The 26,228-nt window shown below is 38.5% G+C and overlaps 2 protein-coding genes across 2 annotated transcripts in view; one reads left to right on the top strand and one right to left on the bottom strand.

The window, feature by feature from the left end:
• NLN (neurolysin) overlaps positions 1-1,389 on the bottom strand; it is a gene marked incomplete at both ends in the record, with an annotated part of 40,632 nt that extends 39,243 nt beyond the window's left edge. The window contains one exon of the mRNA XM_080362952.1: positions 1,358-1,389. Within this exon, the coding sequence (XP_080219078.1) occupies positions 1,358-1,389 (32 nt within the window). The remainder of the gene's footprint in view (positions 1-1,357) is intronic.
• Positions 1,390-2,975: 1,586 nt separating this feature from the next.
• Positions 2,976-23,370, top strand: SGTB (small glutamine rich tetratricopeptide repeat co-chaperone beta; the record flags this gene model as incomplete). The annotated part of the gene is made up of 10 exons (XM_080362486.1): positions 2,976-3,075; positions 9,309-9,412; positions 10,155-10,224; positions 13,010-13,109; positions 15,404-15,508; positions 18,389-18,527; positions 18,617-18,679; positions 21,437-21,474; positions 21,715-21,798; positions 23,259-23,370. The coding sequence occupies 10 exons, from the start codon at positions 2,976-2,978 to the stop codon at positions 23,368-23,370; spliced, it is 915 nt and encodes a 304-aa protein (XP_080218612.1).
• Between the last annotated feature and the right edge of the window lie 2,858 nt (positions 23,371-26,228).

Here is a 26,228-nt window from a genome sequence, read left to right as displayed (position 1 = left end):
CAACAAGTGATGAAATAAATATTTAAGTCAATACCCAATTCTTTATTATTACTTAAGGTCGTATCTTTAGTTTTCAAATGCAAATTGCAAGCAAAAGTAGACCTTTTAGGTTTTTTTCTAAAGAAAAAAAACCTCCATGCTTCTTTTCCTTTCTTTCCTTCTTTTTATTGGAAAAATCTGTAGGACAAACAAGGACAGTAAACACAAAATACTGGGAACAGTGAAAATGACTACACAAAAGGAATGTAAATGTATATCAGGAAACAGTTGTGCACCTTATTCAACAACATTGCTCAATTATTTTACAATACCAGAAGCCTTATGAAAATAAAAGAAATCTGGATCTTATTTTCTAACTGCTAGTACCCCTCAATCCTAATTCAACCCAAACAAAGGCTGTGAAATAGGACAAAAATGGTACATTTTATGCAGTTAGCACACAACTGTCATTTCTCTCAAGTCCACAAGAGGTAACCATCTTCATTTTACACTCAAAATTCATCTCCATTCTCATTACCACAGCGCATTTATAATCTGACTCTCTACTGTGTCCATGTTTCCTACTAAATCTGGTGCTTTGCTTATACTGTTCTACCCTCTCAGTTTCTCCAGTGATGACCATTTGTCTCACCCATCTAGAACTGCCTACAAGCCTTCTTCCACTCTTCGTTTTCAGGCTTCACTTAGAGCTAGCATTTATTACAGATAAAAATAATTAATTCTTTATTTAAAAACCCTTCAATAATATATTTGTACACATCCCACCCCTCATATAACGTGAAATAGTGACCCATCTTTTTATGAAGCAAAATCACATAAACCCGTCTCAGTTCACATATATCTTGCCGAAGAGCCCTAGTGCCACAGCTTTAAATCTCACTCCATTGTTTAACTGCCCATTTCTCCCGCGGTGTGTCTGATACTCCGTGCAAGAGCTACAAGGCGGAGACCTCGCCTCGCTCACTGAGCCCACCTGGAAGCTGTACCTAACGGAGGTTACTTCGGGCAAGGCGGACTGCGGGAAACACGCCGGGAGCTGAGGCAATAAACCGCACGGGCTGTGAAGATTCCTGCGCTATTGTCTGCGCCGCTCACCTGCCGCCCGCCCCGTCGGCTACTCGGAGCCGCCTCGCAGCCCCCGCCTCGGCCCGGCCGCACGGGGGCCAGTCAGCCAGGCCCCCCGCCCGGCCCCCCGCCCGGCCCCCCGCCCGCAGCCCGGGCCCAGCTCCCCAGGGACGAGGAGCCTCATCAGCCGCGCGCGACTCGGGGCTCTCCGCGCTTCCAGTCAGGCGGCCCCCACGCCAGACACCGGCTGCCGCCGCCGGCCGTGAGATGCCCCGCTCCCCTCCGTGCCTACCTGCGAGCCGCGCCCGCGCACAGGGCCAGCATGAGGAGGGGGAGAAAGGGCCGGCTCTACCCCAGCTGCCGCCCCGCCCTCTCGCCGGTCGCGGGCACAGCCCCCGGCCCCGCGCCGCCGCCCTGCGCATCCGCTTCCGTCGCCGCTTCGTCACGCCCTTCCCGCCGCCACCGAGCGCGCGCGCACGCAGCCGCCGCTCGCGCCGCTCCCCCCACCACTCCGCGGCGGCGCGCGCGCCCGCCCGCCCTCGCGCCCGTTGTGCTTGGCAGGCGGCGGCGCTGTCAGGGACGGGCGCTGCGCGGGGCTCGGCGCGGCGCGCAGGGTAAGGGCGATGCCGCTCTCGGCGGCCAGCGCACTCCGCGGGGACGAAGCGGCTGCACGCCGCCCTCTCGGAGCCCCTGGTCCCTGGAGCTCGGGGGTGGCGGGGCGGAGGGGGCACCCTCCGGGCGTTCGGTGGGCCCCAGGCGGCGGGAGGGGCTGAGCGGCGCGGCCGCTGTCCCCGCGGTGCCGAAGGGGGCCCGAGGGCGGCGCGGAGCCCCGCGCCTGCGGGACAGACCTGTCCTCCGGGCCTGAGCGAGCAGCCCCTGGCCTGACGCGGCAGTGGGAGGTGGGCGGCGGGGGACACGGATCGCGGCGCCCGGCCGTGGCCGTGGCTATGGGGGCGCGTCCCAGCCAGCGGGACCCTGTGCTGTCCGCCCGCTGGGGCGTGTCGGCGCCGAGGAGCGGGGCACAGCGGCGGCCGCTTCCTCGGCCCTTCCGTGCGGGGAGCCTCAACCCGGCGGTGGCCGCCGCTGTGCAGCCCCGGCAGCCGTCCCCCAGACGCTGTTGCTCCGTCCCCGCGGCAGCGGTTGCTCGGCGTGGGTTTGGCTGCACATCGGTTTGCTCGGAGTTGCTGAGAGAAAATGATGTAGAGAGGGCTGGCTCTGGTCTTGCCATTCATTTGATGCTGGTTTTTAACCTGCTTTCCCCTGGCGACTGGATGAGGTCGTGCCGTTTTAAATCGAAATATTTTAAGGAAAAATAACTCAGAAAGTTGGGACTAAAATTTTCCCTAAAAGTTACGTAACTCCCAGCTGATGCTGAAGGCAAACCAGACGAAACCAGTAGTGCCACTAATCACAAGTGTGCACTGAGGTCACAGTGTTCCAGTTTTTTGTTCAAAGTGAACATAAATCGTTGAGCAGCATAACGACAGAGAATATTATACTTTTTATTAAAGTCATTCCTTATGTCATTACTTTTATCAATGTGTCTTTTTAATTGATTTTGACTTAAAGAAGTGCTCCTGCTTCCAAATGCATGTGTCTTAGAAATAAAATCCAAACTATATTAAAAAAAAGTAAGTTGCTAAATTATTTTAGCCTTGATGAATACTCCCACAGGAATGAATCTGAGGAAATCTATGCTCTTTTGCTGACAGTTAAACTATACGATTGTAGGAGTTCCCCATAATCCATACAATTTAACCACTTGTTTCAAGGCATCATTTTATTGGGCTTTCTGGTGAAGGACTAGCTTTTGTATACTTCTTGCTGAGGTTGGTCGGAATACTCTAGGAATTCATGTTTCTGAAATAAGAGATCCCATTGTTTTTAAGGGATAGGAGAAACTCATCAAGATGTCATCCATCAAACGTTTGGTTTATGCAGTCATCCATTTCTTGAGAGAGCAGAGTCAGATGGATACTTTCACTCCAGATGAACAAGAAAGCTTGGAAGGTAAGTGATAAAGGTGCTAATATATGTATGTATAATACCTAGCCATATGTTAAATTGCATTATATATATTATCCTAGAAAGTAACTGGAGTGACCTAACTGAAACTGCCACCAAATATTATTGGTCAAGAAAATAATGATCTTCGTATTTCTGAGATTACTAATTTTAAAACATCTCTCATTTAAAAAACATTCTAAAGTTACAAAATGTGTGCTGCCTTAATTTTGAGCAACAGATACTTTGAATCATATCAAGTTAAGCAGTGTCATAATACTGACTATGGTAATGATTTGTGTATGTGTCTGCTGATTCCTTTTTCTCTTTACTTTTAAGTTTGGTTTCTTTCTGCATTTTGTGTTTGATAATAGATGTGCTGGCAATGGAGGAGGTAAAACAATTACCATATATTGGTTTTGGTATATGAAAAGAACTCCTGTTTCATACTTGCAAGATTTCCATGTAATTTATGAGGGAGGCTAAGAGATCTTAAGAATACAGAAAATAAAATAAATGCTTTGCATTTCTTTTACACTTGAATAGTGATTCCAAAGAGCATATAGTAGTAAATTTTCAATAGGGTATAGTTTCTGTTATAGATGCAAGACATATGGACATAGCTACAGAAAGATGGACTTATGTGTGTATTCCTCGGTTGACAGACATGCATTAAGACTTTTTAACTTCATAGCATCTGTCTTTCTCTTTCATACTGCTCTTATTCCTTTTCCCTAATTCCTGGAGACTTCATGGCAGGTGGTATCACAATGTGGAATTAAGCAAGAGAAGAACAAAAATTCTAATTCTGGAGTAAGCTTTTCACAATATCACAGTATCACAGTATCACAGTATGTTTGGGATTGGAAGGGACCTCAAGAGGTCATCTAGTCCAATCCCCCTGCTGGAGCAGGAACGCCTAGGTGAGGTCACACAGGAACATGTCCAGGCGGGTTTTGAATGTCTCCAGAGAAGGAGACTCCACAACCTCCCTGGGCAGCCTGTTCCAGTGCTCTGTCACCCTTACTAAGAAGTAGTTTTTTCTCAAATTTAAGTGGAACCTCTTTGTGTTCCAGCTTGATCCCATTACCCCTTGTCCTATCATTGTTTGCCACCGAGAAGAGCCTGGCTCCATCCTCATGGCACTCACCCTTTATATATTTATAAACATTAATAAGGTCACCCCTCAGTCTCCTCTTCTCCAAACTAAAGAGACCCAGCTTTCTTCATAAGGGAGGTGCTCCACTCCCTTAATCATCTTCGTTGCCCTGTGCTGGACCCTCTCCAGCAGTTCCCTGTCCTGGGCCCCTGGAACTGAGGGGCCCAGAACTGGACACAATATTCTAGGTGCAGTCTCACCAGGGCCGAGTAGAGAGGAAGGAGGACCTCTCTTGATCTGCTAACCACCCCCCTTGTAATACACCTGAGGATGCCATTGGCCTTCCTGGCCACAAGGGCACAGTGCTGGCTCATGGTCATCCTGCTGTCCACCAGGACCGCCAGGTCCCTTTCCCCTATGCTGCTCTCTAATAGGTCATTCCCCAACCTATACTGGAACCTGGGGTTGTTCCTGCCCAGATGCAGTACTCTACACTTTCCCTTGTTAAATTTCATTAGGTTATTCCCCGCCCAACCCTCCAGCCTGTCCAGGTCCCGCTGGATGGCAGCACAGCCTTCTGGCGTGTCAGCCACTCCTCCCAGCTTAGTATCATCAGCAAACTTGCTGATAGTACACTCAATTCCCTTGTCTAAATCGTTAATGAATATATTGAATAATATTGGCCCCAGTACTGACCCCTGAGGCACTCCACTAGATACAGGCCTCCAACTAGACTCGCACCATTGACTACCACTCTCTGGCTTCTCTCCTTAAGCCAGTTTGCAATCCGCCTCACTACTCTATTGTCTAGACCACACCTCCTCAACTTAGCTGTGAGGATGCTGTGGGACACTATGTCAAAGGCTTTACTGAAGTCAAGGTAGACCACATCCACCGCTCTGCCATCATCCATGTATAGCATCTATTTAAAAGAACTTTGCATTGTTTCAAGCAATCTTTGTATGACTCAATCAGAGGAGGGATTTGGAGGTAAGAGGGGGAAGTCTAGGACCAGCAGCGGAATGAACAACACCCAGGCCGTTAATCACTGAGTTACATGAAATTTGAGGTGAAGAGAGTAGACTTTACTGAGGTGCAAAGCAAGTCCTGCTTCTCATTGGCATACACTTAAAAATCTGAACACGATGTGTGCTCCCTTCCAGTGTCATGGGGTTTTAGAGTGCAGTTGTTCACTAATGTAAGCAAGGAAGAAACATTTGTATCATGATATTCAAAGGATACTCCCAAAAGAATATAAGCCAAAATATTTGGGTTTACATCAGAATCTGTAGCATTTTATACATTTGAAAAGTGGTAGTCATCTGTGAATTTAACCTGTATCAGGCTATGATGATGTTCAGCCGATGAAAGAATGTTTTTAGAAGTCATGTGAGAGATGGGAGTATTTATTTTGTTTTTATAATAAAACTGATGAACATTGGGTTATGACTGAAATTTACCTGATAATATCTTAGAGCTGCCTTAGCCAATGTCTATGTGAAGGAATCAACAATTTTAAGATTCTGTTTTCTGAACAAAAAATATTATCAAACCTCAGTTGTGCTTAAATGCTGATGTAGGATTTACCATTTTAATACAGATATGAAATCCTAATTTTAGAGCTGTGCCCTGCCAAAAGCATGGTACCATATGCTATGTGTTAGAGGATGGGAGGTGGGCATTCTGAATAATTGACTCATCTGAGTTGTGCAGAATATCTTTAGTGTATGTGGCATAGCAATAACATAAGTCCCACCCTCTGAAGTGTTTAATGTTAGGTGGAGATATAAGGGATAAAAAAAATTGACTAATGTTTTTCATTGGTACCTTGTGTACCTCCTTGGTGTCTCTGAAGAGATAAAACATTGTATGATTAAGTGTCTGTGCCAAGAAATAATTTAAACAGTTCTGATTCCCCAGAAAACAATAAAAGAGCTAGGACATTACAAATGAAATTGAGACTTTCTCAAAATAGAAGTCTAGCATGTATTACAACTCCATTTATATTGATAACCTGCATTCTGCATGTTTGAATTATATAGCAATGTCAATGATAGTGTGAATTTCCTCTGAGAATTTTGTACTTGCATGATGAATAAAAATGCCTTAATTTGAGAAAGTGGAATGATCGAAAGGTAGACTGGAGAAATATCCTCCTCCACAACCTAGGATCTAGAGCACTGGTATAGATCTCTGGTGGTTAATACTCAACCGTATTGGATGAATTAGAAACTTTGCTTCTTCCAAGTTATATTTTATACAGTGTGTTTAAATGGCAGTTATTTCTCTTTCCTGTTTATAGTTTCTATTTTTTTGTGTGTGTGTCTGTCTATGGCACCTATTTCTGTGGGATTAAAGCAGAATCTCTCTACAACGTGCACGAGGCTGTGATTTTTTTTCTTTTCTTCTAAGATCAGTGTACTGCAATGAATTTCTCTAATGCAGTGTTTCCAAAACAGTGGAATGCACTCCTTAAGGCAAGGGATGCATGTACTATTACATGTAAGGTGATGCAAGGTGATATTGCGTACTAAAGGGGCCTCAACAGCCTAATTAATTTTCATTATTCAGTGATGGACAGCCTGCATGTCTGTTGTTACACCTTGAACAGCTTGCAGCTTGTGCTTGGATAACAAAAAATCCTGGAGTTGTGTGGGCTTGGGGATGCTGAACTGGGCCCCGGCACACCCCAAGCAAGAGCTCTTGTTGCCAGGTAATAGCTGTTCATGTGAGCCCCAGCTGTTCAGTAGGGAGGTAGGTGTCTGTACTCATTCACAGAGTATTAAGCACAAGCTTCAGCAACTGTGTAGGCCTCTGAAAGTGTGTGTGACAGTGAAGGTAATTGGGAGAACAGATAGCTTTGGCCTTTGAAATCAGACATGGGAAAAATCTTAGATTAATAGCACATGTTATACAGCAAGTCTTTCCAAACTTACTGATGGTATCAAGCTTGCAGCAGTTGACAGTGCCTCACCTTGATAATGGAATTGTGAGATGCTGTCAGTCTGGTCTCTTGGGATAATTTTCAGACAAAACCAAGTTTTTAATCCTTTGACTTTACTGGGGTCACATTTTTACGTCACATTAAAACAGGGTAGTTATTGACCTTGTCACAACTAAATATGTCTTCTGATTTGGAAAAGTTTCTGGTTTGGCTATGTTTATGTTTACACATTTCAATTGGCTTGCATGTTAACCAGTGCTCGTTATTCTAAGCTATGGATTAATCCTGTAAGAGCTCCGTATTTTGTTATACCTGCGATAGGTAGATTATAAGGATTATAAATTCAGTTTTTCAGTTAAAGAAGAAATGTGGGAGTTCACTGTAACAACTGATTATGTCACAGAGATGCATACTAGTAATAATACTATACTCAGGATTATTTTTTTAGTATAATTTGCACTGCAACACTTTGCAGAAATCTCTTGTATGACAGAGAATTGGTGTCACAGACTTAGCACTTTGAGAAAGATAAAGGAGGGGGCTGTATTTTAAATTTATGCAAAGCTGAGGTGAGGCATTCAGGACAGGGAATGCCTTTAGCTTAAAATAAGCTTGAGGGGAAAATTTGTGAGTCTACTATGGCAAGTGGCTTCCTATTACGTCATATAAGGAAAAATGAGGTATGTAATTCTACCAATTTTATTATATGCCTGGTGATAAGTACTATTAATATATAATTCAGAATTCAGCATAGTCAGTGCTTACTTTACAAGAATTAAGATTTCTACATAGCAGGAGACAAAGGAGTTGAACCCAAATCCTTCAGCACTCTTACTGGGTAGTTTAGAACCTGGCAAATTGATACATTTTTAGCATTTAGAGGTTATAGGAGCAAGTAGTATGCATGTTTAACAATGTATTCAATTGTTACATGTTATCAACATTAATTTTGTATCATACTTTACTTTTTCTGGATAATTTCTATTGTATGTTATCAGAGTTTTTAAAAAATTACAGCTTCCAAGTGTTAGTATTTATTTTATGTCTACTTCCCCCCCTCCTTTCTCCCAGCTTTGACATAGAAAATAGGGTTCTCAAACTGGCCTTACTATTGTTAAATTTCAGTAATTTTACTTCCCTAATTCTGGCTCAGTGTTAAGGTTCATTATAGTGCAAATAGGAATTCAAATTATATTTATTATATTAATATTAGACTGAAATTCAATTTAAATTCTAATATTCAGTTTTTACAGGTACTTAATTTGAATTCAGTTACTCCTGGTTATCTATAGTTTGAGTATAAAAAGTCATTTCTCTGTTCAAACTAGTCTTTACAAAGACTCTTCTGTGTTCCTTCTTGGTTTTCAGTCTAAAATATTTAGATAGTACACCTTAATAAAAAACATTCTAGTACATTCTCAAGATGATAGGGGAAATAACTTGAGATATTATAATTGAGAGAATGTGTATATATACAGAATTGTATATAGTAATTGCCATTGATCTTCTTTTGCTGAAAAATATGTGAGCATGTTTATAACTTCATTGAGGTATTTGGCTTTGATTTTTTTAGAATTGCTTATTGTGAGCGTTTTTGCATAATTGCAGGTTTGGGAGGGCCACTTAGGCCTTACACAACAGAACATATGAAAGGATATCGCACACACGTGATAGGATAAAGGCTTGTAATTAATCAAGCATTTTATTAAGAGACAGTGTCTTCAAATCGCTATATTCCAAAAAAAAAGATAAGAGTAATAAGTATCTGGCATTTAATCTTTACAGTAAAGATGAGCCATTTTGTTGCAGCTATTGTGTTGCACAAATATATGGCAGTTGTGGTGTTTTGAGGTGGAGTGTGTGAGACATGCATGGTTGTACTATGAATTGTGGAGCTTTTGTTAAACCCCCACATTTTTGTGTTAAGAGAAAAAAAAAAAAAATGTTTGAAAGAATTGAAATAAATGTTTTAAATCCATTTAAGAATAATGGCCTAACTGTATTCTGTATAGCTTATACTGTTTTTCAGCAAGTCAATTCTATGAGGACCAGGTAGCCTCTCTTTATTTTATGATCTGTTCCCAGAGCTGCTTTTACTAGCTGAATAAGGAAGTGAGTCACAGCTTTATAAATAAATAAGTGAAATTATACTTCTATTGAGAATCTGGTGACTTTTTTTTTTTTTTTTCTTGTAAGTTGCAATTCAGTGTCTGGAGAGTGTGTTTAAGATTAACCTGGAAGATACTCATCTTGCACCTCCACAGCATTTGATAGAAATGTTCACAAATTCTTTTCAGAAGGTAAGAGTTTAATTTTTATTCTAGAGTTGCTCTGCCAATATGTACTAACATTTCATGTTGTGTTCCCAATCTTGAAGAGCTGTATTGGTCAAAATGACATAGAAACTTAAAGAAAACATGAAAAAAGTGAAATTTCCATAATAGCTAGCAGAATGAGAACCTTTTGGGGCAGAGGGAGGAATTAATTTCAGCTAAACAAGGAAAATTCCATATAGAAAATTACTAAACAGTGAATGTCTCATTCTCACTTGAAGGATTTTATCCTTCAGTTAAGCATTTTGCAATTCCCAGAGATAAATGTCTGTGAAATGCAGACCTCAACTCCTTTGCAGTTTGCTGATGCTTCTTATGCCCTTCTGGAAATAATGTAGTTTTCCAGTGTTAAAAACACTAACCTTAAAATAGGAGCTTCGAAAATGTGTACTCATTATACATGTTATATGGGATCCCGAGTACAGGAAGAACAAGAACTACCAGGATGGCAAAGAGGAGAGTGAGAAGGAAGAAAACCAAGACTGTAGAAACATATCAGCGCTTTTTCCCCTTGGCTTCCTTAAAGTGTGTGAGCCATAAGGTTTTTTGAGTAGTAGAAAGCAAGTCATCTTTCTCTTCTAAGGATATTTTAGTGATGTGTAGTTCTTTCATACTTCCTGTGCTCTACAGGAAATCTGGTTGCTTGTTGATATGATGCTGCCCAGGGCATATATTTTGTTGAAAAAAATCTTGGTTTGTTTACATACAGAATGACATGCTGCCTCTCTCAGATCCTTTTCCAGAGGATGTGCTAAAGGCTGACCAACTGAAGGATGAAGGTTTGTAATAAACATAGGAATTAACATCTTATGCCTTTATTAAGATTTTTGGTTATCATGGATAGTGGTAGTACAGCAGCTGAGCAACACACAAATGGCACAAAACATTAAACTTATATTCTCTGTTGATTGTTATGTTGTAAGAGGCCTAAGTGATTTAGGGTTTAAGAAAATATAGTCTATTGTCTTCCTCACTCAGGAGGTTGCTTAAAAACTAAGGGATAACACGTGAAGTCCTGGGCAACATTCCTGAGTAGTAGAATGAACAATTATTGTTCGGTATACTATAGACGTATATGTTTGTCCATAGAACTTGTATACAAGTTTCTACTTTATATTGAAAAGGTTATGGGATGTCAAGTATTATGTGCCAGCTGAATATTAAAACTTTGGTAAAAAGCTGACCCAGCTGAAGCCAACAGACAAATTCTTGTGAACTTATGAGGGTTAGTATTTCACATATGTGAAGTAATTTGTATGCTCTGTAAAAACTGCAGAAAAGCCATTTGTTTATTTTCCCTTTGATATATGTTATTGCTGTTATGTGAGGAAAAACAGCTGTAGCATAGAAATCTTCACTAATGCTACCCAAGGAGGAATCCATTTTATTTCCCCCAGAAAAGAAGCGGGGGGAAAAAGCATGTACTAATAACGGATATGAATTATTATCAGGTGGATTGATGCTCAATAGATCATGTTTTTATGACCTGTTGGATTTTCAGATATTTAAGTTTTATAGAAAAAATAAGTAAGTTTCTAATTGCAAAGAAGATGGAATCCTCTTAGAAATACCTATAGAAATTGGCTAATGAATAGCAAAACAGAATAAGATAGCTGATTTTTCTTTATTGGTCATTATGAAGCCAGGAAATAATATAATTTACTTGCCTATCATTGTATATCACTTTACACTTTGGCTTCATGTAAGCTATGTAAGAGCACATATTATGTGTAAGTTTGTATAGTGTAACAGTGGCTTGATACTAAAAAGTTCTGGGTATTACCACAGACGATAGGTAGTATTTTTGTTATAGAGGACACACATTCATAAGTATAACCATTTGTGGGTTTATTTTTTCTTAAGAATTTTTGTCTGGTGCTAAAATAAAATATTACAGTTGCTTTTCCCTCTGTCCTGAATTGTGTAATCTCAGCAGAAATAGTAAGTCTAGCTATTTTCTGTTTTCCTTTAGCCAATATTGAGCTGGAGAGAGAGAGCAAGAAAGGTACCCACTGACAGTAGTTCTAACTTAGTCCTGTACCCCAGGTCATCTTTAGTTCAGAGCAGTATCAGAAATTCCAGCTTTGATAGTCATTGATGGCAGTTTTGTTGTAGAGAAATGTTAACTGCTTCAATCTTGTTGAGTGCAGCGAACTTGCAAGTCTTTATCTGACAACATGGTTTAGTGTACAGACCTTTACCTTAGACCAAAGGAATGATGTGTCGATGGTGGGCCTGTGGAAATGAGACAGATATGGTTAAATTATGTGTGTATTTTTTAATTGTGCAATTACAGTTTCACTTTGCCTTCTCATTGCCAGGGATTGCTGACTATAATTACAGTCTAGTATACCACTATTGGGAAGAGGTGATTTTGTAATACCTTGATGATAACTTAGTTATTTAAATCTGGTTTTGTTTGTTGAGCTCTCCATGTTCACAAAAACATTCAAGAATAGTTGTTTTCAGTTAGCACAGCTTGCTCCACAGTCTTTTGCTTTCTATCAGAGACAAAACATTGCACTGACTGAATTTTAGCAGTCTGTCTTTGTGCAGTTGCCTACATCTGTAGTAATCTGTTGACTTACCTCTTCTGTTGCTTGTTTTGGGAGAAGGCTGAAATATTGTACCAAAATTAAAGTAAGTCAGTGGAAGTCTGTCATTTTCCTGATGATTTCTTGTCATTTCTGGGAAACAACAGCTTCTTTAAGATCTATCAGGCTGAAGATCTGTAGTCACAGGATCAGGGACAACCTTAAACTTGGGCATTCTGAACTAGGAATTTTTCTCTACTATTCTGTCATCAGGAAAGAAAGAAACTACCAGGACTGCCCTGTATTGGAAAGGAAAGAATGTGTAAGATATCTTTTGTTTTGAAAGACTTTACTCTAGAATTTTCTTTCTATAGAAAAGTTATATTTTTCTAGTTTCTTCACCAGACTTAAATAATATAAAATATAAAACTTCATTGGACTAGAAGTTATGAGCTTTGTGGATGAAAAATGTTACCTCTGAATCATTTTAGATTGCCTGTGCTATGTATAATTTTCATTATCTTAATGAATGAAATACGTAGCATCACAAGGGCCTTATGTGCTTTGTTTTGCTTTTGTTTGATTTTCCGTGTTATATGGATAGTTACAAGCAAGTTGTTGAGACATGTGAGAAAATGAGACCAAAAAGGAATTGACACATAGCCTATTGGATTATGAGGCTTTCAAAGATGATAGCTAAGACTGATTAATCTATATTAGAGTGGAACTGCAATTAAAATTATACTTCTGAACAAAGTGATCTTTGCTTAACAGCAGAAACTAGCTGGAAACGATGAAATAGCAAGATGAGAAGGGGAAAGTGTATGTGGTAGACTACAATGTACATTAAAAAATAGTAGATATTTTATTTGCATTATTTCATGCCAGTTCTATTTAAAATAACTTATCTATCTCAAAAGAGTGCAGTCATAACAACCTCATATAGAGGCTATATTGTGGCTGCTTTATTTCTTTCATGCATAGCACTGTATCTTTTGACTACTTAAGAGCTTTTTATAATTTATTTCAGGTAATAATCACATGAAAGAAGAAAATTATGGTGCTGCAGTGGATTGTTACACTAGGGCTATAGAACTGGATCCAAACAATGCAGTCTATTACTGCAACAGGTAAAAACAAAATAATACACACTTTTTGTTCCCGAACTTCATTATTTTAAAGATAAATTGTGAAGTAATTCAAAACAACATGAGGCTGGAAACCCCCACTATTCAGAAATGTATTATGTTGAATTTGTAAAAGACCTAAAGTGAAAATAAGCTCATTCAGCATATCTGTATGAGTTGAAGGTGTAATATGGGCTTTTAAATTACTTGTAGCACTTGAGATCAGGTTTTTGAGACTTAGGTTGTCCATATCAAATCATTATGTAAGCTATGATTCCCAGTCTCCTGAGAGTGGTAAGAGCCGTTTTTTCTGTTTTTCTAGTGACGCAGCTGCCATCTCTATCTCCACTAGTATTTACTTTCCCTGGAAAAAAAATCATCCATGTAGGAATATCATTTTTATGAAGACATGCTGAAAAGTAACAAGGCTGCTGTTGTAGTTTCATTGCATAATCTATTCTTCACCATAGTGAAGACACAGTGACATGGGAGCAGATGAAGTCTGGAAGGGCACATTAACCCAGTAGTAGAAATATGCTCTTTCAGTACATGGACCTGAAGACCAGCGTGAGAACAAAGGCAATATAGTCTATGAGCCCTACTGGAACTACCCTGCCTCTAGAGCCACTCTGCTCTACACCCTTCAGTGCGTCCGTTACCAGAAGGATATATTAATTTAAGTGCTGTCAATCTGGCCTTGTGACACTGTACCCAGTGGATTTTTCTATTTTTGGAGCTGTACTTCCATTACTCTGGAGTTTAGTGAGTGATAAATAGAGGTGAAAGCTTCAGTGTTATGTGGCAAGCACAAAGAGAAAGGAAATGCACAGTTTACTAATATTTTATGTCTTTAAGATGGCAGTTCAAAGTGTATATAATCTCTCTTCCTTGAGAAAACTGATCACAAAAGTGATTTTAGGTACAAAATGGAAATGTAAGACCAAATTCAAAAGCCTTCCAAAATCACTGAATGCTTCCTCTGCAGAATGGGCTTAAGCACCAAACTGGGAAGAGTAGAAATACTTCACTCTGTGTGTTGTATTGTCACATATCAATTTGTGAGAACCAAAATGAATCTTGATGTCAGTAAGCACAGTACTGCATGAAGTTATTGAAAAGAAGACAGGCAGATGCTTGGAGTTTTGTGGGTGAAGTGGTATTTGAATAAATATAGGCCTTATCTTTCTTGAGCTAGTTTGGGAGCAATGGAAATATACTGTCTTCAACAGTATTGCTTTTTACTCACAGCAGTGAGAAAAAGAGGGCTGAGATGCTCTTAAAGTTTTAACTAGCTTAATAATCTTTCTGTAAACATGGAAAAAACATTTTCTGTTCAAACACCTGAGAGAATAATCATTGTCCACAGCTTTTATCCATACATCTTCACTGGCATCTGTGGAGCTGGACAACTGCTAAACAACCTAAATATTTAAAATATATAAGTAGTCCCATTTGGAAGAAACTTTAATCAGAGTCAGAAAAACCTTGCAATTTGGAGATTATCACAGGAGAAAGGGTTGAATATAGTTATGATTGTAGCATCTGACTTTCCTAATAAGAATGCTTTATGCAGTGGAAATACTGTTATTTCTACCATAGTTTTTTAAATCAAGGAAGAACAAACTAGAGTGTTTCGAGACCTTCCGAACTGGGCAAGTTTTTATTATTAATCTGTCCAATGTCCTTTTTAATTTGGGCAAGTCTTAAATCTGGTTATAGAAAAGTCTGCAGCACTTAGTAATTCTCTAGTATAGAGATGGAATTGTAATTTAGTAATTCAGAGATTATTGAGAAGTGTTATCCTGATTTACCTGCAAGCATGAGTAGCCTGATAAGAAAATACGTAGGGGAAAATCACAGCATTCCTTTGAAAGGCAGTAAAACTATACTTCTTGATGGAAAACCCCAACTGTGTAAAATACTTCTGCTTAATGATTTTATGTAAACTACTACTTGAGAGTTTCATTTTTTGTAACAGGTTTTATGTATTTTGTGCCGAGTCATATACTGGATCTAAAACAGTTCCTTATAATTATCTATGCTTTGTGTCCTTAAAGGTGAATGTGTGTTCTCCAGAGCACTTGAGCACATACTTAATTCAGAACATTTGCCTGTCCGACTTAATTGAGGAAAGCTGAGGCATTGCTTAAATAGTGAATGAAAAGTCAGTAAGGTTAAACAAGTCTAAAGTTAAGTCATGGACATGTGAATATCTAAGCTTCGTCTTTGGTTCTGGGGTTTTTTTGTGTGTGTGTTTTTGACAAAATTCTCTCCCTTCCCTCCCTTCTTCCTCTTAGGGCTGCTGCTCAAAGTAAGCTCAACAATTACCGGGAAGCAATAAAGGATTGTGAGAGAGCCATAGCTATAGATCCAAAGTACAGCAAAGCATATGGGAGAATGGGGTAAGCTAATACAAATCTGAGTAAACATTGAAAACCCAAGTGTAAATCCTCATAGGTGTTCTGAAATAAGTGGAGCTAGGTTGTTTTACTTAGCTGACATTCTGGTTCTGAAAGTGTAGCAATTTTCTGAATATGACCCTATCAAGCTGTCAGTTTTAAGTTTTATACATGGTTGATCTCAGCATGTTCAGATCATATTTCATCAGTTTATGTTTTTTTTAATTTCAGTTTATCAATTTCGCAAATTTAGTTTAGAAAGTCATTATGTGTTTTTTTTCTACCTCCTACATAGTTATGAGTAATCAAAATTCTGCGGCTGGAATAGTGGAAGTGTTAATGATGCTGTTAGATAACAGAATCCTGAAAGTACAGGGATAGCAGGAATAGAAGCTTAATTTTTCGGTTCAATAGCTCTTTGGAAGCAGATAGTTTAGCACAACTAAGCTATGTCTCTTCGGTAGTTTTCTTTGTCCTGGCTGTTAACAGTATAGCCTCTCTAGGCTGTGGGTCTGATTAAGTACTACCTGAAAAAAAAAAAGGCAGGAATGTTCTGAATGGTTGTCCTGGTTAAAAACCAGGACAATGGGATATCTATTTGAGTGAAGGACCGTTTTTATAAGATGTGTAGCTTTAGATTTTCAATAATCAAACATATTGTGGGTGTATGGCTTCATGCTGCATAAGGCTTTTGAGGTCATATCTATACTAGTAAGTTAAAAAATGCTTGGGATTGTTTGGTAGGTCAGCTGGCACAAAATGGCTAATATCTATGCTATGAAAGTCTGGTTTGCAGTATAGAGCAGCCACATCATGCCTATTGCTAAATTGCATTGGTCTGTGTTAAATTCTGAACCATGCCCTGAAATCGTCTGGGTAATGCTTGTTTGGCTGGAACAAAATCATGCCAAGGGACATTCATTTAAGATAAATGATGGTTGAATTCTATCACTTGAAAACTTTTCCCAGGACAGTTTATTTTACTAATACAAATGTAGCCTGTCTTTGAGATGAATAATTCACTTGAAATTCTAGGGACTGTTGAAGTGGTTTTGTTGTATTTAACTGTCATTAGATAGTTTCTTCATATAGGATAATCCGAGATCCCCTGATTTCTATGAGGTGGAGCGAAGTTACAGGCTGATTTAATTGGAAACTGGAGGTTATCTTAGATTTTAGGTGTAAGACCAGCATGCCTTTTGATACACAATATAAGTGGGATCATTCTTGGGCAATCACGCTTCTCATTTTTTGATTGTCTAGTTGTTTTATAGAGGATATATTTTGAGCTACAAACCATTGTTTAAATTAGCAGATGGATACAATAATACATTTGGTGTAGACTGAATGAGGAAACTGTGCTTTTTTAGTAATAACTGGGAAAGAAAAAAAGTGCAGTATTCACCTTCTGAACAAAAAATCCTTATGAGAAAGCTGTGGTTTCTGACTGCATTATGCAGGCATATCAGTTTTTCTCAGGGTTAGACAGAACTCTTTTTATGTCACAGAAAGATGCAGAAGTGCCACAGAAATATGCAGAGAATGGGAGCCATGTAGACAGTTACAGTGTTACTTCCAGCATGACCCCAAGAGAGGACTGTCTGGGTAGGAATTGTGAGCAAAGAAACTGTCACCCACTCTTCTGACTTGTACTGTGTTCCAAGAAGCAGAATTTTACATACTAGCTCTGTAAAAGAGCCACTATTGCATCACAGAAATACCTGATTGCATTTCTTGTCTGGTCAGAAACTATTTGGGCAAGTTAATGGGCCAAAAGTGAGAGTGTTTTTTATGGGAGTAACTGTGTTAAGACAGAAAACATCAATATTGTGTGGGTGCCTCCAGGAGCTTTACTGGAAACTCCTGGAGTTTCATACTGTTAGTGGGTTCATCATCACTGAAAGTAATGACTCTGACTGATACATTGAGGTCTCTTGCCTGAGGTAAGACTGAAGTCTTGTTAGTGGGCATTATTAGCACAGGCTTATCAACACAGTCTGTGTAGCTCAGCACATACCAAACAGGGACTGGAGCTGAATGTAGGTTACACAGATCTTCCACAAAATGTGGAAAAGATCTGTTTAGTTTTGTGGTCAGTATAAATTGAAAATACAGTAGAAGATAGAACTGCAACTGCAATCAGATGGACTTCTGGAATAGCCCCAAGAAAGATGATGTTTTAAATGTAGTAGCTAATTGAATCTGAAAACAAATATTGTTTCAAAAGTAGTAGATCTTTCCTGTGCTCTCCTGAACTGCTGGAGAAGAATCTTTTTCAGAACATTAAGCAGACTTCCTTGATACAAGGGTTTCTTACAGCATATTACAGATGTTACTGCTATCCTATATAACCCATTTGTCAAGCTGTTGAAGATCCAAAAAGAGAATCTTGCACTGATCCTAAGACAAAAGTTGATTATGCTGAAACTTGTAGGTCCAGTAATTAATTTCTTGAAGCTGCAGAATTCACGTTGAGAGTATCTTCACCCTACTTACCGATGTACCCTTCTGAATAAGCTCTTGGATCAAAAGGACTGGAGGAAACATTTAGAGGAATTCCTGAGCTTAGGCAAAAAAGTCATGGATGCTGGATCCAGCTTGTGCTTTCAAAAACAGACTAAATCACTTGGTGATGCCAAGGAGTTTTTAATGTAACTTGCACATATATGGAACTGACAATGCAACAATAATTCTTGAGATATCATATCTTCTGCAAAAATAAGTGCATCCACTAAGTGGTAGTAACACAATAGCAAAACTTGTTTTAACTTAGTTCTTAAGCTAAAAACTAGTTTTGAGATACTGTTTTACTTAGAACAGAAAATATCATTGTCTTTTGATGGTCATTTATGTTCTACCCAGGGTTTATTTATTTCACATTAGGTTGGCTCTGACCTCAGTGAATAAATATGAAGAAGCAGTTACCAGTTACCAAAAAGCACTGGACCTCGATCCAGAGAATGACTCTTATAAGTCAAATTTGAAAATAGCAGAACAGAAACTAAGAGACATGTCCAGTCCTGTAAGTTCTCTCTGTATCTTTATTTACAGTAGTTTTAACTGAGATTTTGTAGGTGAACTTATTTTCAATTGCCCTTTTTTCATTTGTAGACTGGAACTGGACTTAGTTTTGACATGGCAAGCTTGATAAACAATCCTGCCTTCATTAGCATGGTGAGTATATTTAAAGCTTTACATTATACTGTTTTTACAACTGAAGTTTTAAGAACAGTTCTTGTTTAATAACACAAGCAACTTTAATGCTTATTATTATAATGGCAATGGTTTCATTATACTGAATTTAAACTTTTCTAATTCATTTTACACTCAAAACAAGAAGTATCAATCTCCTATAATGCCTCTTATTTCCAATTCATTCTATCTTACTTATGAAAAATAATACGCATAAATTAGATATGCTGTTTTTATAGATGGCATAATAGTAAAACACTTGTCAACAGTGTGGTGAAAATGTCTTTTCTATTTTCCACATAGCAGTTAACAATTAATACCAAGAAGTCATATCTTAAGTTGATTCAGATGCAGTCTACCCAAGAGTAAAGTAACTCTACTTAGGGACAACTACCCAAGAGCACTTTCCCTTCTTACTCTTTCACATGATTCCTGACATCCTTAAGCATGCAAAACTTCATGAGATGTGCACACAGTGAATATAAATAATATATAGTGCATTCTTTTACTTCCAGTATAATGGCAAATTGTGGTTTTGATCCTCAGAAGTTTTTCTTAGCTCAATGGTATGAATTAACTTTGAAGAATGAAATTTGGAGAGAAGAATGTAAAAATAATGTATTTCCTTTGAGAACTCAGTGAAAACTTTACTGCCTCTCTGGCAGCTTCATTAGGTCAGGATATTTCAACTAGTGTTTCTGTGTGGAAAAGCAGTCCTTGAAATCAATACATCTGGTCCGATACCATGGTCCAAACAATAGAGATGGTAGGCAAAGAAGCAGTGAGCGAGTTCTCTAATGGGTTTAGTGATTAAGTAGCACTGGAACTCTGTGTTCACTGGCCACATAACTTACTCAGTCTGTATCTTTTTAGAGTCCAAGATATACTTTTAAATATGGAGCTAACTATGGAGAAAGGATTTTTTTGCATCATTTCCAAACAACCCCTGGTCAAGTGCATATAACACAGAGCATTCAGCCATGAACAAATGCATTATTTTCCTGTGGTGTAGTTTTTTGGTTTGATTTTAAGGGAAAAAAAAAATGACTCACTGTATGACCTTGAGAAAGTTATTTCTAGCCTCCATTTTGGGCATATAAGCTACATCAGATTTGTTACTGATGGAAAGAAATGAAAGATCCTATATTACCCATAGAATTGACCTGAATTTGGCATTTCATATCATTTCATATCCAACTGTAGACCAGAGAAAAGAGTTGATTAATTTTTAAGACATATAAATGTGGAGATATATCAACCAATAAAGTGAATATTTGTATATATAACTTTTTTTGTAATTCCCTTAAAAAGATAGTGAATAAGCAGATACTGCATTGTGCCTATTGATCTTGTATTCACACAGACACTGATTTCTGTAAGGAATTATGGTACTAGCTTTAAAACATGAATAGAATAGAATAGAATAGAATAGAATAGAATAGAATAGAATAGAATAGAATAGAATAGAATAGAATAGAACAGAACAGAACAGAATAGAATCATAGAGTTGTTTTGGTTGGAAAATACCTTTGAGTCTAACTGTTAACAACACTGCCATGTCTACCTCTAGGCCATGTCCCTAAGAGCCTCATCTACACATCTTTTAAACACCTCCAGGGATGGTGACTCCACCACTTCCCTGGGCAGCCTGTTCCAATGGTTGACAACCCTCTCCAGGAAGAATTTTTTCCTAATATCCAATCTGAACCTCCCCAGGCACAACTTGGGGCAATTTCCTCTTGTCCTATCACATGCTACTTGGGAGAAGAGATCAACATCCACCTCATTAAAACCTCCTTTCAGGTAGTTGTAGACAGAGATAAGGTCTCCCCTCAGCCTCCTTTTCTCCAGGCTGAACAGCCCCAGTTTCATCAGCTGTTCCTCATAAGATTTGTTGTCCAGACCCCTCACCAGCTTCATTGCCCTTCTCTGAACTTTCTCCAGCACCTCAATGTCTTTCCTCTAGTGAGGGGCCCAAAACTGAACACAGGATTCAAGGTGGGGCTTCACCAGTGCTGAGTAGAGGGGGACAATCACTGCCAGGGTCCTGCTGGCCACACTATTCCTGATACAAGCCAGGGTGCTGTTTGGTTTATTTTATAGTATCTGTCCATAAACACTCTTACACTATGGTAAATACAAAGTGATTTTTGAGGTATGTTACGAGAAATTTAAATAGCCTTATGCTTACTACAAAGTAAGAAGACCTGTAGTTACCACAGAAGATATACATTACCACAAACCATGCTACAAAAAAAGTCCACACTCTGGTTTGCTCTGCACTATTTTGTGGCTACAATATTAGCAGCTGATAGTCAGTGGTAACAGTAGTTGCAAACCCGATTTATCCAGGCTGGGAATCAAAAAAAGACAGACCTTCCTGCAAAAAGCCAAGTAGAACACCTTTGTCCTTAGAAGCCTTAAGTTTGTGGGGTTTTTTGGGTTGGTTGGGTTGGGGTTGTTTGGTTTTTTTTAGTTTTTTTGGTACCAGAGTTTTATGTTTAATGTCATATTTTTCACGTCTGAATCTGTAATCACTATTTTTTATCTAATATGTAACAAATTGTCTCAGCTTCATATCCTTGAAATATTTTTTGCTGGGGACCATGTATGTCTGTGCACATAAACTTAGCTTAATTTTGTAATAAAACATAGAATACAGCATGTGGATTTTTTTGTTTCTAGTACAACCTAAGTAGTAAATGTGTTATAATTTCAACTATATATTGTCTATTCTAGGCAGCAAGCTTAATGCAGAATCCTCAAGTTCAACAGTTGTAAGTATTTAAATGGACTAATGTTGAAATAAATGTCTTTTAGGAGTTTGGTAAGATGAAAGGTGGATAGTACTGTATTCCTGAAAATGTAGTTTTAGTTTTGCATGCTGTAAATAAGACCTACTGCAGTTTCTTCTTGCAGCTTATTTCTTCCCAGCAATTCAGAAAAGAAGTACAGTTTATTGCATATTGTAAAGGTCCATGTATATCCCAATGCCAACACTGTGCTAACTGTTCCAGGATGTCGGGGATGATGTCAAATGCCATTGGTGGCCCTGCTGCGGGTGTTGGTGGCCTGTCAGATTTGTCCAGCCTGATCCATGCGTAAGTGTCATGAATTACAGTTTTAACTGTTCCATTTATAGAAGCATCATTGTTCAACATCTATTTAAAAGGGATAGTGTCCAGCCAATTATACTGTGGCCTGTCCCTATTGTATGCCTGATTATTATTAAAAGAGAGAACTTGAAGACTCATTTTCCAAGATCTTTTTTGTTTGCTTTGTACAATTCCATCAATTGGAATGACTGAACTGTGTGCTCAGTTCCAATTTCTGTTTCTCATACACTGCTTAGTTTCTAAATGCCACTTATTAAAAATGCTCCTTTAAACCTTTAAGTACTCCTACACATGCTTGCAATTTGTGTTGATAAATTTACTATCTGATGTCCTAGACACTAGTTAGAAAAGCTACAGATTTATTTAGCACAGGTTGCAACAATTTCTGCTTTGGCATTCCTCCATTTTGAGGCTTCAGAGAACTCAGTAGTGTCCACAAAAAACAGGACCCAAGTCTTTTATAGTATAATGATGGTAATCCATCTGGAAAAATCTGTACAAAAACACGCAATTTGTTTATATGGCATGACTTCTTAAAAGGCATACAATTTTACTTTATTTCAGCATTCCAGTCTATTTCAAACTGTCTTTAGGTTTTACTCCTTCAGGGCAAGAGGTAATTTATAATTCACATCACAGACAGGAATGTGCCCCTACAAAATCATGGACTGTTTTCACAAAAAAAACATGTACTACACCTAGATCTGTGAAAATGGTGGCTTGCCTTCATCCTGCACTGTGGTTTGAAGAAGTCTTGATAATTTGCTATTTGGGCAAAATACAGAAGTTACCGAGAAGCCATGCCAGGCTATTCATGAAGTAGTATGTTTTACTTACCTGCTATTTCTAGTAAACTCGTGTGATGCTTGTCTTTTTACATAGAATTAATCTCACCTATTAATTTAACTCTTAACCTACAACAGTTATGGAGATGGATCTATCATTATTTCTGTCATACAGGACATAAAGATGTAATTTTATGCTTGCTTTCTAATGATGTCTTGCTCACAAGTACAAGTTGGCAGCTCCACACTGTATTTCTGGAAAAAATAATAGAAGGTTGCACTTCAACTGCAAGAGTAGTTTTCTTAAACAACTAGAATGGATCCTCTCAAAAAGAAGGGAGTAAATCACTGTGGTAGATTTGTTATTCAATTCTAGTTTGATCAAGTAAAGCAATACTTTGTCCTTCATATGATTAAACAGAAGTAATAGTCTGAAATAATGAAAATGAAGATCTGATGTTAATCCTGTTTGGAGGGACTTTAACTAGATAAATTCATAACACTATAGATATCTCAATTAAGACTATATAGCAAGTTATCTTTAGTCTTAACTTCCATATAATGCAACCTTTCTGTTGTATTAGGTTATCCTGTTTTCTAACAAATGCTGCTTGTCAGTTTTTTTCTCCTGTTGACTTTACTTAAAACTGTTCAACACAGGGGGCAGCAGTTTGCACAGCAGATACAGCAGCAGAATCCTGAGCTCATAGAGCAACTGAGAAATCATGTCCGGAGCAGATCTTTTAGTGGCAGCACTGAAGAGCATTCCTGACTTACAGAAGGCATGTGAATTGAAATGGTATATAACCCCCAAATGCATACCATAGTTAGTAGCAAAAGCACCATTGTAACTCTTCTGCTTGAATAGAAGACAGAAAATTCTTTGTGCGTGTTTGCAAATGAGAATAAATCTGTTAAACAGATCTATTGCACATAACTCAGAACATATCATTTATGTATAGTTAACTCCTCTGAAAATTAATACACTAAATAGGTGGTTTATTGAAATCTCTTTAAGTAAAAGTGATTTTCAGTATGTGCATTAGATTGGTCTCCAGGGCTACTGAGTGTGGAGTTTTGCAGTGGGTGATCTTGCATAACAGCTTGATTCTAACATCCTAGTGTAAAAGGCATAGTATTCTTATGCTGAAAATCTTATAGCTGTACTCCTTGTCAAATATTGAAACAATAGGCCCATCTGGTGTGCCCTTTCATAATGAGCATAAATCAGTGGTGGAGTATAGAGTGTACTTAAAACTAATGATTAAAAAGCTTTTCTTTAAGCCTGTGGGAGGGGCTGTTGTTAGTAACATGAAATAATATTCAACTTCATTGGGCAGGAGGGAGGGAGATGATTGCATTTGAAGGAGTACCACAAATTGTAGAGAAAGAGGACACTAATCCCAAGTAGGACAATACAGATAAACCAAAAATGGAACTTGGCTTGGGAAAGAGTATTAAGAAGTTTTAGGCTTTTCTACTGCCATGTATACCCTCAAATCATGATGGTAGCCCTGGAGGTCAGCATTATGGCACTATTTTCCTAGGCATGGCAAACTGTATTACATTCTGTATGTATGCAGTGTTTAACATAAGCTTAAAATTCTTAACTGTAATAAGCTGAAACTGATCCTATGACTGTACAAATAACTAGTACTGAAAATTTATCAGAAAAATAACTGCCTTAGAAAGAACGATTCTCTTTCTATTCTTGTGCGATAAATCACTGGCTTAAATAAGGAATTTTTTTGTTTGTTTCATTACACATACCCATTTTAAGTGATGGTTATATGGCCAAGTTAAAGATTTTTCCACTCTGGTATTTCTGTTCCTATCTATCTGCATATTTCTGTTCTGGTACAAGGCACATTTGTTTTTACTCCAAGGAAGTTCTTAACACTCACACATTTTTCTTGGTTTATCAAAACTAATTTGAGATGCTTGCTTTGGTTCCTAAGACAAGGTGACCTCTCCTGGCCAGTTAGACTGGAGAAGGTATGTGGAGAAGAAACAATAGACTGCCAAACAGAGAAACGCACAGGAACTCCTGGACCTCCGACATGATAGCTGACTCATCTTGTGGTCAAAAAAAAGCACCTCAGGTAGAAACAATTGCAAAAATTTGGGGATAACTTATGTACTTGACTCTAACAAATGCTACTTGTGCATCTATTATATTAGTCTTCCCCTACTAAAAAGGGGGAGCAATGTTGGAGGAATGCAGCTGGATCAAGAAAAAATGAAAACTGAAGAAAACACAAAAAGAAAAAATCCGTATTACCATCTGTTGAATAAAGACATAAAGCTTAATAGAGCAACTCAAACAACTTTAAGACATTTCATACTTTATTCAATAGAGCTTGCCTACACACAGCATTAAAATACTTTTTAGAATTCTCTATGTAAGTTGATGTAGCTGCCTTTTTGAGGCTGTAGAGATACTTAAGCTTTACATTAAATGCATTTCCAAGCAACGGCTTCTGACAACATGTGAGGACAAAGAAAAAAATCTTAACAGGCTTTTTTTTTCAGAGGTAGTTCAGATCCTGAATCTAATCCATTTAAGAGAACTGCTACTTAAGTTCAGTTACATTTATTACGATTTACAAGAAAAGTCTATGGAGACTGTAGGTGGGATACAACTACTGTATAACATTGCTTGGAGTAGTGTGTTGTGTCAGGAGAGAAGCACTGCTCCTAGCATATCTCCTGTTAAGTTTCACGGTTCCTCTTAGTTCTATTTAACACTTTCAACTGCTCAAAGTGAGCTTTACTAACTTTGATAAGGGGAACCAATAAATCCACAGTAGACTGGACAGCACTGCAGTCTCTCTCACTGAACTTATCTCTACTTTGTGAGAGAAATCTTCAAGCGGTCAGTTGCTCTTCTACTTTAAGATGAGAAGAGTGTGAAGACCCTCTTGAGACTTCCTTGAGAACTACAAAATATGGTAATATTCAAAGACTGGCTGTAGAAGCTGTACTGTCAAGTACAAGCGCTATAGCTTACTGGATTTGTGGGATAACTATCCCCAAGGTTAAATGGATGGAAAGCATTGGTTAGTTATCTGAAAACTGCTACTGAAATCAATGTTATAGAGTGATAACTTTCATTTCATGTGCTACAATATTGTCATGTTCAGGTTTTATTCCGGTACAGATAATATGTAACCAGAGTATTTATTAAAACATTGATGGCATTAGCTAACCAATTAGGAATGTGCTGCAACTGGCACAACACTTAACTTGTAAACATTCTTTGTTTCTTGTATATTGTCAGAAAGGGCTTTATTGCCTAAATAGAAAACAGTGAAACCAATAACAGGAGCTGTCATTACATGCTTTTCCATTTAAATCAGGAACAGAGGGATCATTTATGCTTAAGTCTATTTTGCCTTGAATAAGCTAAATTGTTTCTCAGTCATGCAATATGTCTTAATCACAGGGTGAGGAAGGAATCTTTTCCTGTGTAATAACTGCACTTTGTTTTGCACTAAAATTTTTCATCCTGCTAGATCAAATGGTAAACCACAAACTCTCTAATTTAATTTTATTTTAAGGTCAATTGCCGTTTATCATTCAACTGAACAAACAGGCATTTAACACCTTGTTAGTTTTGTGTTATCACTG

Source organism: Nesoenas mayeri (assembly GCF_963082525.1).
Source record: "Nesoenas mayeri genome assembly, chromosome: Z".
Classification (NCBI taxonomy): Eukaryota; Metazoa; Chordata; class Aves; order Columbiformes; family Columbidae; genus Nesoenas; species Nesoenas mayeri.
The sequence above is the reverse complement of the archived record's forward strand: the minus strand, read 5'-3'. Positions and strand labels throughout refer to the sequence as shown.